This window comes from Piliocolobus tephrosceles, chromosome 1 (genome assembly GCF_002776525.5).
Source record: "Piliocolobus tephrosceles isolate RC106 chromosome 1, ASM277652v3, whole genome shotgun sequence".
In the NCBI taxonomy this organism is placed as follows: domain Eukaryota; kingdom Metazoa; phylum Chordata; class Mammalia; order Primates; family Cercopithecidae; genus Piliocolobus; species Piliocolobus tephrosceles.
In genome coordinates this window covers 71,076,497-71,096,670 of record NC_045434.1, presented here as the reverse complement: position 1 = coordinate 71,096,670, position 20,174 = coordinate 71,076,497, and the positions used below count along the sequence as shown (strand labels likewise).

General features: G+C 41.7%; 1 protein-coding gene across 4 annotated transcripts in view; it reads right to left on the bottom strand.

Annotated features, from left to right (window-relative positions):
- SMYD2 (SET and MYND domain containing 2) overlaps positions 1-20,174 on the bottom strand; it is a 56,576-nt gene that overhangs the window by 24,919 nt on the left and 11,483 nt on the right. For 3 of the 4 annotated variants that reach the window (XM_023203747.3, XM_023203745.3, XM_023203746.3), the window contains exon 2: positions 6,593-6,656. The exons of the other annotated variant lie outside the window; for it this stretch is intronic. In XM_023203747.3, coding sequence (XP_023059515.1) covers positions 6,593-6,656 — 64 coding nt within the window. The remainder of the gene's footprint in view (positions 1-6,592; positions 6,657-20,174) is intronic. 4 annotated transcript variants of the gene reach the window in all.

Below are 20,174 nucleotides of genomic sequence, written 5' to 3'. Positions count from 1 at the left end.
ATGAACTCTGTCCCTAATGGGCCTGCAAGCTGTTGTTTTCTGAACTGCAGGTGGGGCTTTGGTGTTTAGCAACTACAATGAATTCCTGGGAAGTTAAATATGAACATTTATTAATATAACTATTTACAAAATACAATCTATTTATTAATGTAGTTGATTTAAAATTAATGTTACTGTAAATATTACATAATGGTGCCATTTATTGATATAAATGTCCTCAAAAGGAAGGGAATCAAACATAAGGAAAGCTTTGGGAGGAAAGCAGAGTGCTGTCAAGCAGGAGGGCTACTGACCTGGCACTCAAGAAACCTGCCATTTATTCCCACTCTGCAGCGAAACAGCTGTGTGACTACGCAGGTCTCTTAATCCCTTTGCATCTGTCTCCTTGGCTGTAAATAACATGATCCTTAAGTTACTTAGCAAGTCCAGAATTCTGAGTCTATGAGTTTACACCTTCCAACAGTGATAATCAGATATCAAGCTTGAAGACTACCAACAAATGTGGGCCAAATACGGATCATCACGCATTCATGCAGATGCAAAGGATCCCATCAGCAGATCCACAAGAAGCACTCAGAACAATGCCTGGCCCAGGCTGCGCTCTGAAACGTTGGTAATTGTTCATTCATTCATTCATTCGTTCAGCAAGTCCTGCAACTGACCCTAGAGGCAGGGATGGGAGATGAAGTCTTTGACTTTAAGCAGTTTATGGCAATGTCAGAACCAAGATAAAAGAGCACCTACAATTAGATACAGTCCCACTCATAGCAGTTAAAATCAGGTAGCTGGATAACCAAGAAAATGCAGAATCAGGTTAAATTTCATTAAAGAAAATTTACCATAGTAATACTGTTTCACTTTCTTTTTTGAAGGCTTTGGATTAATGGAGGAAGGGCAGAGATATACCATGATGGCACTGCACAGTTTTAATTCTTAAAAAAGGAAGATGTGATAGTATCTAGTAAAAATGTCAGGTTTTAAGCATATTTCGATACATTCTCTTCTATCACAGAGATGGTCCACATACTTTAAAGAACCTGACAGAGGCAACTACCCTAGTTTTGCCTGTAAGAAATTATAAGCAACCAGACTGGACAAAATTGAAAAAAAAAATTAGGCTAACCTGATGAATAGGAACGAATGTTATAAATTATTTTTGAATACTGGCAGTACTGCTGTATACAGAGTGATTTTGCAACTCTTTATGCTTTTTTAAATGTTATCAATTCTTCTAAAAGTTTTCCCACTATTCTTCAAAATTCAAGATAGTGCTCCTGCCCTGATTGCAATCCTTATAAAATTTTCTGTAAACCTGGATCTTATTTTCCTAAAATAATAAAATACACATATAAGCACAGAAGGGATTCAGGAAGATATATACCAAAGTATTCTCTCAAGGAATAAGATTATGAATACTTATTCTGTTCTATTAGTCTGCACTTTCTGATTCTCCCATAATGAGGACAGATTGTGCAACTTAATCAAATCTATAAAAAAGGTGAGATATGGAATTTCTCATACTGATGGTCCTCTTTTAAAACTTCCCATTCATTTTCAACTAAGATAATAACTACTGTGCATGACTTTCACTTTTGCGCATAGTCAAAAATGCTTAAAGATGCATAAAGAGTTGCAAAATTGTCTCATGGTGCACCAGCATGTCCAACACTGGAAGAAAAGAGTGATTACTACGGCATCTAGTTTCCTGCTGAGCAAATATGTTGCCTTCCTCGATAAGGAGACTGGATTTTCATCATGAAGTCCCTTTTCTGCCTCTAGCATTTGGTGTTTCTATTCTTCTAACAACAAACACAGTCTACCTGTACACATTCACATGTGATTTCTTAAAATGTGGAACAGGGAAAAAATGTCACAGGATTTCTGCTTTCCACTAGCATGATCCTTGAGAAGAAGAGTACAAAAGCAATCAGGTGGACACCTGACCACCTTATACAAAGATGGCCCATGCTGCTGAGCTACCATCACCAGGACATACGCTTTGCGTTTTCCCAATATAAGCGATGAGACATACTCAGTCATTCACATGCATTTCTTCCTACTGGTGATATTAAAGATTTAGACAAAAAGAGTGGCCCAAATTTAAGATGCTTCCTATGGCTCACAGGAGAGAACTGATCCAGGATTGAACCTACGACTGTGGCCCCATTACACGAATCACCCATAACAATAGCATTTATTAGACATGTTCTATACTTCAGTTATTTTCTAGTTAATGATAAGGGCCTACTATTTTCTCACATGCTCCTCATACACACTTAAAAAAAATCCCTTCCTACTTTCAAAGCTTACTCATAACCCCCTCAGCTCTAAAACACAAAGGTTTTCTTCTTTATAGTCATTACAGTCAAGAAATATTCCCTAGAAAGTTCTACTGCCCAATGATTTATTCTATATAATAACTTTCTAAAACTCTTCTCTTGAAAATATCCTGGTACAATTTATGGGTGAATGGGTGAATGAATAATATACTTTGCTTCCCAGGTGTATTTAGAAAAATAAATACAGTTCATTAAAACACACAAGTTACAAAATAACACGCCGAAATAAAAAGGAATTTGTTTCTTTTGTATTTCCTCCCATTATCCTTTCATGCATTAGCAATTAAAATCTTTCCTCTGGCACCATCACACTGAGTCAAGTGAACTAAGAGGAAAGTAACAGGACAAGATAGAACAAAACTGTATCAAATAAAGCAAAATCCGAAAGCACAGCATGCAGACAGAAGAGGGCTTGGGGAGAACATACACCATGGCTAGGATCCCCTAAGAAGCTTTACTCTGTGTAAAGAGGAAACCCCCAGGAAGCAATGTGAGCCTTTAGGACTCTTGGAGAGGTTTCTGGCCAAGGCAACAACGGACGCAGCTCTCTCCTTTCACATCCACTGAAGGCCACTTCTCTTTCTCTGACATTCCCACAGCACCTCCTTTTCTAGAGGGCCCTCACTTCTCCCAAGCACACTACTGTAAAGGGGTGAAAGCCCTCCCCAAGTAGTGTGTAAAGTCTCATCTTCATTCTGCCACTGTTTGACCTTGGGTGATCTTGGATCACCCAACCAGTTGGGACTATGCTTTCTTATCTATTGACACATTGAACTCGATAACCTCTATCCCAACTCCACCATCTGCTGTGTGGCACCGACCACCTGATGACTCCAGGGGGGTAGGGCCTACCTTTGAGAAAGGACCAGTTAATTACTGGCAACTGAGGGCCATGCTTTCTTAGGTGGAGAATCACTCAATTACCTTCCTCATCGCGCTCTTGTTTTGTGCCACGTTTTATCCTTTAAGCAGAGCCTCTACTTTGATCCCATGCAAGCGCTCCCTTAAGCCAAACCCTGAACACATTTTTATCTGGAGCAGATGCCCCAGATTCCTCCCTAATGATTTCCTTTACGAAGCCCTTGCACTACCCTTTATTTCTAGGCACTTACTTTTATTAAACCTTTATGTCTGCTCTATCTCTTTATAATACACTGCCCATACTTATTTAGTTCTTCAGTACCAAAGGATGAAAAACCTTAATGGTCATTAGCCTCTTCCTTCAGCAGTGGGAGAGAGATGAAACAAAAATGAAACTTACAGGTCAGATCCAACCTGCCACCTCTAGAAACAAGAGGCTTCAGGAGCTGCGGTACCACTCACCTCCTACAAGGGTGCTTTGGTCACCAGATACTTAACAGAAGCACAGGAAAGCAGAATTGCAGAAGTAATCCCCAGTGCTCAGGGTCCCCTGCCCGGGAACTGAGTAAGCAGCAGGGGAAACTCCATCATGAGGCTGAACACAGCAGGCTCTCTTGGCCTGCAGCCTCGCAACAGTAGAATCCCATAACTGTTTCCTCCATCCTGGAGTTCCTTGCTCCCCTAAGCAATTGTCTTATTATGAAGTGACCACCTGTATAGTTTTGTTCAAGGGCAGGACATCTAGACTGTTCAACTTCTTATTGTAGAGTAATAAACTGGCATTGTGGCACATAGAGGTTGGGATATTGGTTAATGTGAGCCTCCCCCAAGGGAGGACACCCCTCATTGCACGCTTACAAATGAGGTCTCTGAATCTGCACATCTGGGATTCTAGGTCCTGGGGACAGGGAAACCATAAATGGGCATCTCAAATCCCAACGTGGGCCATGACGATTCATCAAAATACTGCCACGCCGTAAGGCCTAACAGAAGACAGTTTAGCAGCGTGCTTAGGAGACTCAAGACTCGCAGCTAACTCCACATGCCACACACTCTGATGGTACTCATTAATACACTGTTCACAGCTACTTAACGGAGTTAAGACTCATTTTGTAATAAGCATTGTTCACACAACGTACACCATCAGTACCCTCAAGTTCTTAGAATCCACTCATTCTCTCAGGCTGAAAAACCAAGCCCCTTAAATCAAAACTGTGCTGTTTATTTCTTTGCATAAAGCTAAGCTTTAGTCTAGCCTGAATTACACAAATTCGATTTTCCTGTGGACTGTAATATGATTTATACTAACTCCTCACACCTGTATATAGGGTAACAGCTTATATAAAACTTTAATATCTATCACATCACGTGGTCCCTAACTCATCAAGGTGGGCACCACTGTCCTCAGTTCAGATTTAAAGGAACTGAGCCTCGGGGATGTTTTGTAACTTGCCAATTTCTGTCTTTCTTTTGAAACAGAATTTCACTCTTGTCACCCAGGCTGGAGTACAAAAGGGCGATCTCCGCTCACTGCAACCTCCGCCTCCCACGTTCAAGCGCTTCTCTGGCCCCAGCCTCCAGAGTAGCTGGGATTACAGGCACCCGCCACCATGCCTGGCTAATTTTTTCCTATTTTTAGTAGAGACGGGGTTTCACCATGTTGGCAAGGCTGGTCTTGAACTCCTGACCTCAGGTGATCCGTCCGCCTTGGCCTCCCAAAGTACTGGGATTACAGGCGTGAGCCACCGCGCCCGGCCATAACTTGCCAATTTCATACAAGTAGCAGAGCCAGGACCTGCTCCTAGGACCACAGCCTCCTGCTACTCTATGCTATATGATCTGAACTACATGTGACTCCCTATGCTTGCTTTGCTACAGAACCAGAATGGAATGAGTTAACTTTTTAGAAGTGTTTAACTTACATATAGAAACAGCTAACTCATCTGGCAGGCCTAGAATCAAACTGTATATGTCGCAGGGCCTGCTGATCTCTACAATACCAATGCACTACTCTATCTACAATTGGTAGGAGCAAAGTATGATCTTTCCTCTTCAAAAGAAGGCACCCTCCCCGAAAACTCAACTACGAGCTCCATTTATATTCTCACTGCCACACAGGCTGACAGCCTCTAGGAGCCTGCTGTGGGAAACACAGGGAAGGGGACGGTGCATATGGTCTTCAGAGCCAAGGCAGAGTCTGAGATTCCCAAGCCAAGGTCTCAGCCTGTGCTCCATTATGGAGAGGGGCCGCTGTCCCTGGGGCGCTACAGTCAGATGAGACATCAGGGCTTAGCAATCTCTCCCGCTGCTAAATAATGCTCTTTGAGGCCTTTCAGAGGCCAACAGTGTAGGGAGGTGAGAAAGTAAAAAAAAAAAATAGTGGGTAAGCCAAAGTAGACTGGGGATGGGGCTGGAGGGTGGGGAGGGGAGAAGGACAACACCAGGTATTTGGAACAACAAAAAGAGATGCAGATAGGGAGAAAATCTTCCCTGTACCATAGAACCACCCTTTAACAGCATCGCCATTTCCCAAGGTATATTAATAGGTTCCCTTTAAAAATAAATGCCGGGGCGGGGGTATAGAGAGATCGAACAAGAAGGCTTAGAAATTCACAATGCCATACTAGTGTATCAAAGACTATAACAAGTTCTGAAGTAAAGAGACCACGTTCCCCTAAATTGTTTGAACATGAAATGCATTTTCTGTGAAATATCTCCGAACATTTTGTGGAACCAGTGTTTACTTTAACAGTTTGGGAAATACCACTCTTAGGCCCTCAAAGAGTCTACCAAGAATTCCTCCAACATCCTCCTTATTATCCCATTCCTACATTTCAGGATTCATTTGAGACTCATCCATCCTGAACCCCTCAGTCCTGCCTGCTCCTGAGGCGCTGGCTCCAATTACGAGTTCAGAATAGCCCCCCTCTGGCTACACAGAGGCTGGACCAGGGGCTCATCTGAGTCTCGCTGTAAGCAGGTTGGATTCAAACAGCCCAAGGGTAAGATGTAGCCTGCTATGGAGGAATTTATAAAAATACAACAATAAAAAATTTAAAAACTTAAAGACAGCATTTTAACATTGTTTATTTGTCATCTCTGCATTTTCCATCTGTGGCTGCAGTCCTTGGGGCAAACTTGCTAGCACACTTGCCTGTATCTAACATGGTCTTCTCTTCTTCTGCACCTCAATTTTGGTGCTGCATGCGGCCTCAAACTGTTACTGCCTATCACTGGCTGCCTGTGAGGTTGGGGTCAGCATACATCCAAGGATAGCCAGCCACATCCTATGCTTTCCAGCTCTGGCTACAGGGGGGCGCTGAGGAATGCCATGACAAGGAAGAGGACTTCAGAGGAAATTAGGCCCTCCCTGCCAATGGCCCAGCACCTACCTGACACTCCACATTGCAGTAAAATGCCTGCTTGCATCTTCCACATTTGGACAATCCTTCTTTCCTTAAAAACAGAAAGGGCACTGTAGTGGTGAGAGGCACAGAAACGTGAAGCTGTACATTTTATCATGCAATAACAAAAGCCACCTGGTTGGAAAGCAGAGCCAAGGTTCACCTTACCTTACTCTCCCACCAAGAAGGCGCATGTTCCTTAACGAGAGTTTGACCAGATTTAGCCTTTGAGGAGTGAGTGAGTCAAACAGTGCACGCACTCACATTTACCGAGCCCACCAGTATGAAGGGTGCTGTCCAAAGAGATGAGGGACAATGGCTCTGACTGACCGGTGACCTGGCCAAAATCACCAAGGCTATGAACATCATCTGTACTACTGGTCAGTAGTTCAGGGCAAGTCAAGGTTCTTATGTCCTGATTTTCTCACCTGCTAAAGAGGCACAGAAATAAACAAAACCATGTTGTAGGTTTGACCCCATGAAGATGGAGTATTGGGGTGCAGCTGCTCTAGTGAAAATCCCATGTGAGTGACAACTCTCATTATTTAGAAACTGCAAGTAATGCAAAGATGGAATTTAGTATGCTAGGACTATGCGAATGTTGTCCAGAAAGCTAAGTTTCAAAGTGCAACCTAGCAAGTGGAGACAGATTTTTTTTTTTAAGACAGGGTCTCACTCTGTCACCCAGGCTGGAGTGCAGTGACGTGATTCTGGCTCACTACAGCCTCGACTTCCCAGGCTTAGGCCATTCTCCCACACCAGTTCCCAAGTAACCGGAACTTCAGGGCATGTGCCACCATGCCTGGCTAATTTTTGTATTTTTTGTAGAGACGGGGTTTCATCATGTTGCCCAGGCTGATCCCCAACTCCTGGGCTCAAGCCATCCACCTGCCTCAGCCTCCCAAAGTGCTGGTATTATAGGCATGAGCCACCGTGCCCCTGCCAAGAGACAGATTCTTGAATACGGTATTATGGGATCTGATTGCTACACATGCCCATTTTGTCAGTGTACTATTTAGCTATTCTTCTGCCTCTTCATAATGGGGTCAATTCAACTTATTCATTGTTATATCATTTTCCTGCTTCCCATAAAGGACGGGGACATTGTTGCTTCCCAACTGTTAGGTGCTAGCGTGTGTATTGTGTGAGATGAACCAAAGCTTTTTCAAAAGCTGAAAAGCCACTGAATTAAGCCACATACTACAAAACTCTTTACTTTTTTTCTGAAGTAGGGAACAATTACATTGTTTAAGTCAGAGCGCAATCGGTAAAACCTGCTGTCTAACTCTTTCCCATCCCGGTGAAGCCAGCTTCTGGACTTGTGGAGATACCGACACCATGAAGCGGCTACGCTGCCGCAGAGCCACCCTGTGCCACCTCGTCCCACCTCCTCTGCAGCCCAGCAGAGCTGACGGGGGCGGGGGCGGAAGCGTGCACGGTGGGGCTGACATCTTATAATACGGATATACATATTGTCACGCTGCAGAATCCTCTGCTGCTTCTCGTCAGCAAGTGGTAGTCACCACACTCCTCCTACAGCATCAAGGAAGTCTTCCAAAAATTCTGCTGTTGGAACTAAACAGACTGCCTTGCAGCTTTCATGACAGCACTTGGATTCCAAGAAGCAGACTGAAGAATGTGGGAGAAACACACATCTTGGGGTTGAGGCATAAATAAATATTCCAAGTTTGCACACCTCAATAGTTCAAAAAGGAACCTGATAATTTAACTGATGTATTCTCTGGTCTAAAATACTCCCCCTAACCCCCAGGGTATATCTGAAGGGACTGAACTGACTTTGCATTTTGGAATATAAAAGAAACAAGATGCACAGACCCTTGCCCTCTCGGGAAATGCACTAAAAAAATCACGGTGAAGTGACTCGTCAGCAAGCACTGGGTGACATGCGCTGTGCAGAAATGCCCAGGGGAGGAAAAACAAAGACAGCAGAGCCAGGGAGGAAGCTTGCAAACTTCTTTCCACGGAGAGGTGTATCAGAAAATAGATAACGGTGGGAGATGCTACCCTTTAAAAATGTCCATCCGAAAAGTCATCTTTAATGTTTGTTTTTATAGGGGGCAGGTTAGAGACCTCTGAGAACTTGGTTGAAGCTTTTAACTTTCTCTAATAACCCACCTTCTCCCCCAACCCTAATGAACAAAAGAAGTCTGTAAAATTTCAAGGGCTTTTTGAAATTCATTCAACATGAATAAGTTAAACAGCACTTAACTTGTTGTTAAATGCTGAACAACAAAAAAATGAACAGGCTCAGGGGCCACTTAAAAGCCCATATGTAGGACCAGCAAAGAGCCTCTGACACCAGCGTTAAGAACCCCTGATGTAAGAGATTAGAAAATTATCATGGTTAAAAAGATATTTATTAGCTCCACAACATACAAAAAAAAAAACAAGGATTAATACAGGTTTTCCTGCACAGAAACCAGTAGTAAAGTTAACCTGAAACCAATACTTGTTTGCAGCCTCCACGTAACATCCCAAGGAGAGAGTAGGCAACTAAGCTCTAGGGAACTAGGAAAGAACTCTAGATTTCATCAAAATAATACCTCTCCCAAAGGCTGGCCTTCATTCGAACCAGCTTGTCACCAAGTCCACAGCCACAAACAATAAAGAGCAGGAAGTAAAGGCTAACTTTTCAGTGTTGGCTGAAATATGATATATACATCATTTCTACACTCTATCCCAGTGGTTCTCAAGAAGGTCTGCAGACTGCTGGGGTCCTGGACACCATTTCAGGGAGTTGGTGAGAGACAGAATTCAGATTATTTGCTTTTTTTCTCACTGTCTTAACATTTGTGATGCAGAAGGTGTAAGGCATAAAGGTTCCTGGAGGGTAGTAAACCTTCAGATACCTGAGCGTAAATCAAAGCCCAGGAAACACTGTATTCTTTTTTTTTTAGACAGAGTCTTGCTCTATTGCCCAGGCTGGAGTGCAATGGTGCAATCTTGGCTCACTGCAACCTCCACCTCTTGGGTTCAAGCAATTCTCCTCCCTCAACCTCTTGAGTAGCTGGGATGATGGCCAGGTGTGATGACGCCCAGCTAATTTTTGTATTAGTAGAGACAGGGATTCACCATGTTGGCCAGGGTGGTCTCGAACTCCTGACCTCAGCTGATCCACCCACCTCAGCCTTCCAAAGTGCTGGGATTACAGGAATGAGCCACCGCGCCTGGTCAGAAACACTGTACTCTTTACTGCCACACTGTTAGTAAGAGGGGGAAAGCCAGTTTCATGAACGTCCCCGACATTCATGAAATTAACTTTACTAAATGAATATTAACTTTACTAAATTTCGATTCTTAAGTATATATCTCTTTGGCATTGTATAGTGAAGCAGGAAGAATGCAAAAAGTATTTCTGCTTCGTACTGAAGTCCAGTGGCTATGTCACGAAAGAGTACTGGTGCAATCACTGGCGATGTAAACTGAACTAGCCACTTTCTTCTTGGAAACATTGCTGGCCTTTTTTTTCTTTCTTTCTTTCTTTTTTTTTTTTTTTTTAACTTGAAAGAACAGTTTTAGATAAACTGTGGTTATTCAGACTTGAGCATTTGGCAGATATATTACTGAGATGAATGAAGTGAGCCTGTCACTTCCTGGAAAACAACACTTGCTGCCAATGATAAAATTTGAGTTTTCAAGGAAAAATTAGAATTTTGGGAAACACAGATCTGCCATCCTGAGCCTGACAGCTTCTCAATACTGAAGACTTATCTGATGAGACTAGTGGCAATATTAAGAAATATGATTTTTTGATATGGTTTCATAAAATGAGTCAATTTTCAGGAGATTTGTACAATCTAGGTAAGTAATATTTTCCAAATGGCCAATGACACTGTTTCAAAAGTTATGCATGGCAAAAAAGTCGTTCCAAGTGTAAGGGAAGCCAATAGATTCTATGTCACTGAGTACATAAAGTTCACAATATGGTTTCCGAATGCACATCACAACTTTTAAGACAACATCAATTATCAAAGTTTAGTGATGAATCAAATAAGAACATCACATGTAACTGAGAAAGGTATCGAAATACCCTTCTCTTACCAATTACATATCTATGTGAAGCTTTATTTTTACTACATAATCCAGCTAAAACATGACAGACTGAATTCAGAAGCATATTTGAGAATCCAGTTGTCTTCTATAAATCCAGACATTAAAGAGACTTAACAAAAATTTAAAACACAAACACTATTCTCAGTAATTCTTTTGTTTTGGAAGATATTTCTCACAGAAAAATGTTAGAATAGTTGTTATTTCAAAACGAATAAACCTTCAAAATTTTCTGTTTAACTTGACATATGATACATAATGATAGATATAACTCATATAAACAAAAGCTCTCTGCGATTCTCAATAACCTTTAAGAGTACAGAGGGACCCTGAAACCAAAAAGTTTGAAAACTGCTGATCTATTTTAGTAATCTCATCAGGTCTAAGAAGAAGCTATTATTATTCCTATTTTTCAAATGAAGATAATGAGGATCTTAGACGTGAAACAATGAATCCAACATGGTCATTCTGCAAGTAGGTGGCAGAATTGGAATTCACACATCTTGTTTCCATCATGCCAGAGCATCCTTCCTTGAGTACTGCGACAATGGTTCAGGAGGGGAGACTCCATGCAGCAAAAACAGTCTTTCTACATGAGTGGATAAGCTAATAGTAACAACACACATGGGAGAGGCATGCTTTACTCTAGTCTGCATAATGCCCGGGCTCCAGTGGTATCCCATTAATGTCACTTTGCTTTAAAGATACAATGGGGAGGGGATCCAGGATCATTTTTCAAAATGAGATATGGGGAGGGAACATCCGTACAACAGCGTCTCTCAACCCACTGTGCTCCGGGAACCCATTTCACTTGAAACAGATTGTAAGAAAGCAAGGATTGACGTATTTATTGTGTACATAAGTCCCTCCTCTCATTCAGTATGGTGAGCCTACTTGTTTCTCCAACAGATCCTGGGAGAGTCCAAGCTGGATCATGTCCTCTAGGAACCTGGTGAGAGAACACTGCACTCCTCACTAAAAACTGAAAAGCTCTGCCTGGCTCTAGGGAAGACTTTACCACACATATGCTCAGTGAACCAAATATCTGGTTATATGCAAATTTTCCTTTTTTAAAATAATAATTTCAACTTTTATTTTAGAGTCTGTGGGTACATGTTCAGGTTTGCTGCACACGGATTTTGCATGATGCTGAGGTTTGGAATATAAACAATCCCATCACCCAGGTAGTGAGCATAGTGCCCAATACGTAGTTTTTAAGCCCTTGCTCCCTCCCCTCTCTCCTTCCTAGTTCAGGTTTCTGCACAGGGATTTTGCATGATGCTGAGGTTTGGAATATAAATGATCCCATCACCCAGGTAGTGAGCATAGTGCCCAATACGTAGTTTTTTAGCCCTTGCTCCCTTCCATCTCTCCTTCCTAGTAATCTCAGTGCCATCTTTACGTCCATGAATACCCAATGTTTAGCTTCCACTTCAAAGTGAGAACACGGCTGGGTGTGGTGGCTCACGTCTGTAATCTCAGCACTTCAGGAGTCCGAAGCGGGCGGATTATGAGGTCAGCAGATCAAGACCATCCTGGCTAGCATGGTGAAACCCCGTCTCTACTAAAAATACAAAAAATGAGCTGGGCATGGTGGCACATGCCTATAGTCCCAGCTACTCGGGAGGCTGAGGCAGGAGAATTGCTTGAACTCGGGAGGCAGAGGTTGCAGTGAGCCGGGACAGCGCCACTGCACTCCAGCTTGGGTGACAGAGACTCCATCTCAAAAAAAAAAAAAAAAAAAAAAAAAAAAAAGTGAGGACATGAGGTATTTGGTTTTCTGTTTCTGCATTTGCTCAGGATAAGGGCCTCCAGCTGCAACTATGTTGCTGCAAAAGACATAATTTCATTCTTTTTTATGACTGCATAGTATTCTATGGTATATATGTACCATGTTTTCTTTATCCAATTCACTGTTGATGGGCACCTAGGTTGATTCTGTGTCTTTGCCAATGTGAACAGTGCTACAATGAACATCTGAGTGTCTTTTCAGTAGAACAATTTATTTTCCTTTTGGTATATACCCAGTAAAGGGTTTGCTGGGTCGAATGGTAGTTCTAAGTCCTTTGAGAAATCTCCAAACTGCTTTCTACAGTGGCTGAACAAATTTACATTCCCACCAACAGTGTATAAGCATTCCTTTTACTCCACAGCCTCACCAGCACCTGTTATTTTTTTATTTTTCTGGAGACAGGGTCTCAATCTGTTGCCCAGGCTGGAGTGCAATGGCATGATCATGGCTTGTAATTATGGCTGTAGCCTCAAACTCCTGTGCTCAAGAGATTCTCTCACCTCAGCCTCCCAAGTAGCTGGGACTACAGGGACATACTACCATGTCTGGCTAATTTGTTGTCTATTTTGTAGAGATGGGGGTCTCATTATGTTGCCCAGGCTGGTCTTAAACTCCTGGTCTCAAGTGATCCTCCTGTCTCAGCCTCCCAAAGTGCTGGGATTACAGGTGTGAGCCACTATGCACAGCCACATCTGTTATTTTTTCACTGTTTAATAACAGCCATTTTAACTGATGTGAGATGGCTTCTCATTGTAGTTTTGATGTGGATTTCTCCGATGATTAGTGATGTTGAACATCTTTTCATGTTTATTGGCCACTTGTATGTGTTCTTTGCCCACTTTTTAATGGGGTTACTTGTGTTCTGTTTATTTAATTAACTTCTTCACAGGTTCTGGATATTAGACCTTGGTCAGACACATAGTTTGTGAATATTTTCTTCTACTCTGTAGGGTGTCTATTTACTCTGTTGATAGTTTTTTTGCTGTGCAGAAGCTCTTTAGCTTAATTAGGTCCCACTTGTCAATCATTGTTTCAACTGCATTTGAGGACTTAGTCATAGTCCTTTACCAAGGCCAATGTTCAGAATGGTATTTCCTAGATGCTCTAGGATTTTTACAGTTTGAGGTCTTATATTTAAATCTTTAATCCATCTTGAGTTAATTTTTGTATATGGTAAAATGTAGGGGTCCAGTTTCATTCTTCTGCATATGGCTAGCCAGTCATCCCAGCACCATTTATTGAATAGGGAGTCCTTTCCCCATTGCTTATTTCTGTTGACTTTGTCAAAGATCAGATGACTGTAGTGTGCAGCTTTATTTCTGGGTTCTCTACTCTATTCTGCTGGTCTGTCTCTGTTTTGTACCCATACCATGCTGTTTTGGTTAGCATAGCCTTACAGTATTATTTGAAGTTGGGTAATGTGATGCCTCTGGTTTTGTTCTTTTTGCTTAGGATTGCTTTGGCTATTTGGGCTCTCTTTTGGTTCTACACGGATTTTAGAAAGTTTTTTTTCTTATTCTGTGAAAAATGACTTCGACAGTTTGGTAGGAATAGGGTTGAATCTGTAGATTGCTTTGGGCAGTATGGACATTTTAACAATATTGGCTCTTCCAATCCATGAGCATGGAATGTTTTTCCATTTGTTTGTGTCATCTCTAATTTACTTCAGCAGTGTGAATTTTCTTAACATAGGTCGTCTTGGGCCAGCTTGCCTTCAGAGTAGAGAAGAAAAGCTAACAATTTTTGATAGCTACTGTTACTGATAGTGACTAACATAAGAATCGGCTTTGATCTATTTTGGTTTAAGCAATTCTAGATGAGGTGGGGTGGGGGCAGGGAGGAAGCACTGTTTAAATTATTCAGACGTGTGCTTCAGTTCTTTCCACAGCTAGCGAGAAATTTAAACTCTTCATAAGTCCCATGGCTGAAATTCAAACTAAAACTTGCTGAGCTGGTACCTGTACTGTGTGTGTGTAGTACATGTGCTTGAGAGAGAAGGAGAGAGATCCTGTGAGTGTTCGACTATTGCTGACTGAAGAGTTACAGCCAGAGAGAAACTTCATATGGGCTATCCATTTTCGTTGTAGGAATATACAAAGCAGTTGGAATAAACTCTGTTTCTACAAAAGACCAGTCGTAAATTTTTCGTTTGCAATGTAATGTGATCTGAATTGTTCAGGAAGTTTGGGAAAAGACTGCGCAAAATAAAGAAAACAAAATTTCCCTAAAAAAAAAAAAAGAACTGAACCCCAAAGGAGTGGAACAAAAAGGAAAGTGTAGAGTGAATCACTAATAACCTCTCACAGTGGTTCTCAACCTTGGCTGTCTGGGGCAGGGCTCATCAGTTCTCATTCAGTTGGTATGTGTTGGGCCCAGGCACTAGGACTTTTAGAAAGCTCCCAGGAGATTCCAATGTGCTTCTAGAATGTGGAGCCACAGGCCTATGGTAACACATTTGGGTGGAGTGGCTTTTTCATGTGGAAATTGCTGTATACAGTTGAAGCACTCTGCAAGGCAGATTGTTTAGATTTTTCTGATATTCTTAAGAATGAATCACAGGATGGATCAGATTGTTTAACTACCTTGATGATGAACGTTTACGTAAGAATAAAGTAGCTGACCCTGTCTTTTTCTAACCTGTGATGAAGACGTATCCTAGAAGCAGGTGCAAGTTTTAGGAAAAAAATCCTCAGCTTTTGTTCTGCTGCTTCTTGATTCCTGTCTCACAATTTAGGATGAATATGATGAGTTACTCTTCCCACTTCCCTCTCTCAAATCCTTTTTTCTTTCTGGTACTTGATGTGCTATGTGATCTGGGGCAAGTTATTAGTCCTTTCTGAACTTCAGTTTCCTTCACTGTCAAATAAAGATATCATTTCCCCCTCATAGGTTTGCTATGAAAGTTAGATGAGAAAATGCAAGCAAAACATTTAACACATCGCTTAGAACACTGTAAACGTTCAATAAATGCTGGGTACTACGACACTTATAATTAGCCTTTGTGCTTTTTTTTTAAGTGATGTCAACTATTGAAATATCATCAGCATAGTCTCACTCAGACTCATAGCTAGAGGATCTATGTTTCTAAAGCTTTTGTTTTATGGGCAAATATCTACCCTGCTGTGAACAGAAGGGTTCTTTGAACGTAAGAAATAGTTCCATCCACAAAGGAAGAAAAGAAATGTTACAGGAAAATGCAAGTATTTGATTATTACTGACTGGAACAGAACTTAGAAGACACGCTCCTGTCATTTCCGACTGGAGGAGACACACACAGTGATTAATTTCCTTGCTTTTAAAAATCGGAAACCATGAAGATCAACAAGTTAGAAATGTAATTAACAACTCCCGCTAGTTAACGCGTTGCCGCAGGTGCTGTCGGTCTAGATAAAAAGGATTTGATTCTGTAAGCTCCCTACTTTCTGCTACTGAAATGAATGCTTAGTGGGTTTCACCATGAAAGAAAATGATACTGGCATAGACGGGGTTTGCAATAACAATTACTTTTAACTAATGATGACAGAAGAAGTGACAAGTCTGCTCTGTTCAACAGAGGCAGCCCCAGCCAAATGAAAAAGAGAAAGGGAAAAAAGCCCAGCAGCGCAATATAACTTCACCATAGGTTGAAATAAGACAATCAGAAACAAAGTTAGCCTCCCACCCAGCAAGGGTGGTTATACTAGCAAGGCCTCCAATCTTGTTTAAGAGAAATAAAAATTGGAGGAATTGTGGCAGAACCCTATTATAACCCTGGTCAGGGGACAAGGATAGATAATACTCAGGCTACAGGTTTTTGTGTAATAGTGAAAGGTGCTCCACACATCACTTTAATCCACAATGTAACAGTGAACGGGACCCACGTGCAGCAGGGGGCTTCTTCCCAGGGCTGTGCTGAACCTTCGCTCAGCACCAGGCTTTGTTCTGAGGCTTGTTAAAAGTTAGAACCTGCATCCTCTTGGGGAGGCAGGAAATATTTAGGGCAGTAAGGTGGCAACTAATAGGTTTTCCCAACTATTGGAACTGGAGCGGTAATTTACAAGGAGGAAGCTGGGTTTAGTGGTCAGGGTGATGGCTGACCTAGTTACAAAATAACACGGATTTGTTTTCATGCAGGCTCTGGCCCAGACAAAATTTACCTTTGCCTTAGAAAGAAAAAAAAATTCACAAAGCTTATGAATATAGGAGAGAAATATTTAGCCTGTGAAACAGTGAACATTACATTTTCGTTTCAGCCCCTGGACACCTATATCCGAATCTCCTCTTGTAGGCCCTGCACAATCTCTAATAGTTAAAGCTCGTCCAAAGAATGAATGTACGCACTTTTAAAATTTCACATTTTCCTCTGGAAATGCTTGGTCTTAACTTTCGTGCAAGGTCAGAATGACACTTCCTTGCTACTTTTATCTTTACTTCTCTAATGCCTTCTGATTGAAAAGTCAAAAGCAAAAAAACAACGAATGCCTTTCTAACTCAGTTCTCTCATAAAGGAACTGATAATAAAATAATATCGACCATTTCTTCCAGTTAAATGACAGATGTTACTATTAGTACCTTGTAATGAATACCAATATTATTAGAGTCCCCTATGCTTGCTGTTGCGTAAAACTCACGTGATTAAATATCAAGGAAAATGACAACACCAAAGTAATATAAATTTAACTACTTGAAAACTTAAAATACTCCTAACAGTATTCCTCACTTCAACATTCTGTACATAAAACAGAAATAAACCATGGTAAAAATTCCTTTACAGTCTAATGCTAATTGTGAGTTCCCAGAACATGGTCAGGTCTGCTGCAGCAAAACATGAGTGTTAACTACCTGTCCAGACAGACCTGTTCTGAATCTTACTTACAGGAAAATGTGTGTTTTTTGTCTGTTTGTTTGAGAGAGGGTCTTGCTCTGTCGCCTAGGCTGGAGTGCAGTGGCACAATCTTGGCTCACTACAACCTCTGCCCCCGGGTTCAAGAGATTCTCCAGCCTCAGCCTCCAAGTAGCTGGGATTAATTACAGCCATGAACCACCACGCCCAGCTAATTTCTGTATTTTTAGTAGAGAGAGGGTTTCATCATGTTGGCCAGGCTGGTCTTGAACTCCTGTCCTCAAGCCATCCGCCCGTCTTGGCCTCCCCAAGCGCTGGGATTACAGGCATAAGCCACCGCGCCTGGCCTGGAAAATGTTCTTTTTAATTGCCTACAAAAGAATTTTAAGAGCCGACATTCTCTCATCCCCTCAGTTTTATTTTCCTGCAAACAAAATATAAAAAATTGAATTACCAATTTGTTTAGGTGAATTACCCCCAATTGTGGACTTTACCTTGAAAACTTAAACTGATCAGATACCATCTGAACAGATTTAGCAGACGTTTTTCTTTCAATCCTTATTGATTCCATTTGTATTTCTCTGAATGAAGAACATTTTTTATACTATAAAACCTTGCACATGAGGCAGTAAGAAGACATGTTAATCTATCATAGTTAAGTAATTTATATGCAAAAGTGTTATTTTCTAGGTACAAAAGTACTGTGCTACAGCCATACTGGGAAATAATATTGTTGTTAAAAAAAAAAAAAATTTGAGCGGCTGGGCTCTGTGGCTCATGCCTGTAAATCCCAGCACTTTGGGAGGCTGAGGTGGGCGGATCACCTGAGGTCGGGAGTTAAAGACCAGCCTGACCAACATGGAAAAACTCTGTCACTACTAAAATTACAAAATTAGCCAGGCATGGTGGCGCATGCCTGTAATCCCAGCTACTCGGGAGGCTGAGGCAGGAGAATAGCTTGAACTCAGGAGGCGGAGGTTGCAGTGAGCCAAGATCGCACAATTGCATTCCAGCCTGGGCAACAAGAGCAAAATTCTGTCGCCCCCAAAAAAAGAGCTATTTGGGGAAATCTGCCCTGCCTACATGAGAGTGGTAAATAAATATAAATATCAGGCAAAATGATTCGGCATCCAAATGGCCCACATGACCTGGAATTGAGAGCAGAAAGCTACCCCTAGGACTGAGCTCTTTGAAGACACAGAAGTTAGGGAAATAGCACCTACTGAGCATGTTGTCTTACTCATCTCTGAAACTCCACAGTGAGAGCACAATGCTTGAAAGAGTATGATGTTCAATAAATATAAATAGTAAATTATTGCAAAATACAAACAAGTCGATAAATAAAATGAAAGATGTGTGGGCTGAAGTAGTCAAGAAAAAGCTTTGGACCAGGCACGGTGGCTCATGCCTATAATCCCAGCACTTTGGTAGGCCAAGGGGTGGATCACCTCAGGTTGGGAGTTCGAGACTAGCCTGGCCAACATGGTGAAACCCCATCTCTATGAAAAAATATAAAACTTAGCCAGGCATGATGGCATGCACCTGTAATCCCAGCTACTAAGTAGGCTGAGGCGGGAGAATCACTTGGACCTGGGAGGCGGAGGTTGCAATGAGCCAAGATCGTGCTATTGTGCTCCAGCCTGGGTGACAGAGAGAGACTCTGTCTCAAAAAAATAAAAAAGCAAAACAAAACAAAACAAAACAAAAAAACAGAAACAGAAAAAGCTTTGGAAAGAGATGCAATTTGATCTGAATCTTTCTTGAGTATAAACAAACGGAGGCTCTAAGGCCTTACCTAGGAAGAAGGCAGAAGATAAGGAAGGAAATATTACAGAGAACAATATTCTAGATGACAAATGGACAATAGGAAGAATGAAGAATGACATTCCTCAGCTTTGCAAAGACCATCCAAATCGAACTTAGAGTCTAAGTCAAAATGCAGTGAGGGATAATGCTGGATACGATGGGAGGGGCACTTAGCAAAGAATCTGTCCTGAAGAAAGCAGGGAATCAATGAAGAGTTCTGAGAGTGTTTACAAGGAGTCATTTCCAAGAATGAACAGTTGCAGATTAAGAGAGGTGATGAGGCCTATGCAAAGGGCCACTAGTAAGATAAGATGTAGAAATGAGACTAATACATTTCACAAATATTTACTGCAGGAACAGAGGCCAGTCTTCTTGCTAAATCCTGGGGTTACAAAGATGAGTAAGACCTAATTCATGCATACAAAGAGTAAGTGTGATAAAGGAAGTTTGTATGAGGTGCTGTGGGAGCAAAGATGAAGGGAACTAATCCAGCCTGCAGAAATCAAGACAGATTTCTCAGAACCAAAGGAGTGAGCCAGGCAAAGAGGGACACAGACAGGAGAATCAGCAAGGTGCATATATGTGTGTGCATGTGTGTATTCATTACTATAAGCAATTTAGGATGACCAGAGTGAAAATAACACAGCAGAGCAAGCTAGACTCAGATATGGCTCCTGAGGCTTGGCCTGAGGGTGTCCATCAGGAAGCCCTTACTCTACCATGGAGTTCTATCAGGGGCAATCCTCAGATTCACAGACAGAGTAGATCAGGAAAGGTGGGCTTCTCTCTCTCTCTCTGCACCTAGAAAATATTTAGTAGCTGAGTATCTTGTAAAGTTGGAACATGTGCAGAAATCTGCAGAAATCAATTAAATATTGGATGAAATAGGTTTTTCCTAAATCCCTACTTCCTTGTTAACTTGAATGTTTTAAAGTTAAAAAAGAAAACAAAAAACAAAACTCTAAACGTTTTTTTAGATTACTGTTTAAAATATCTACTCAGGTGGCCGGGCGTGGTGGCTCACACCTGTAATCCCAGCACTTTGGGAGGCCAAGGCGGGTGGATCACGAGGTCAGGAG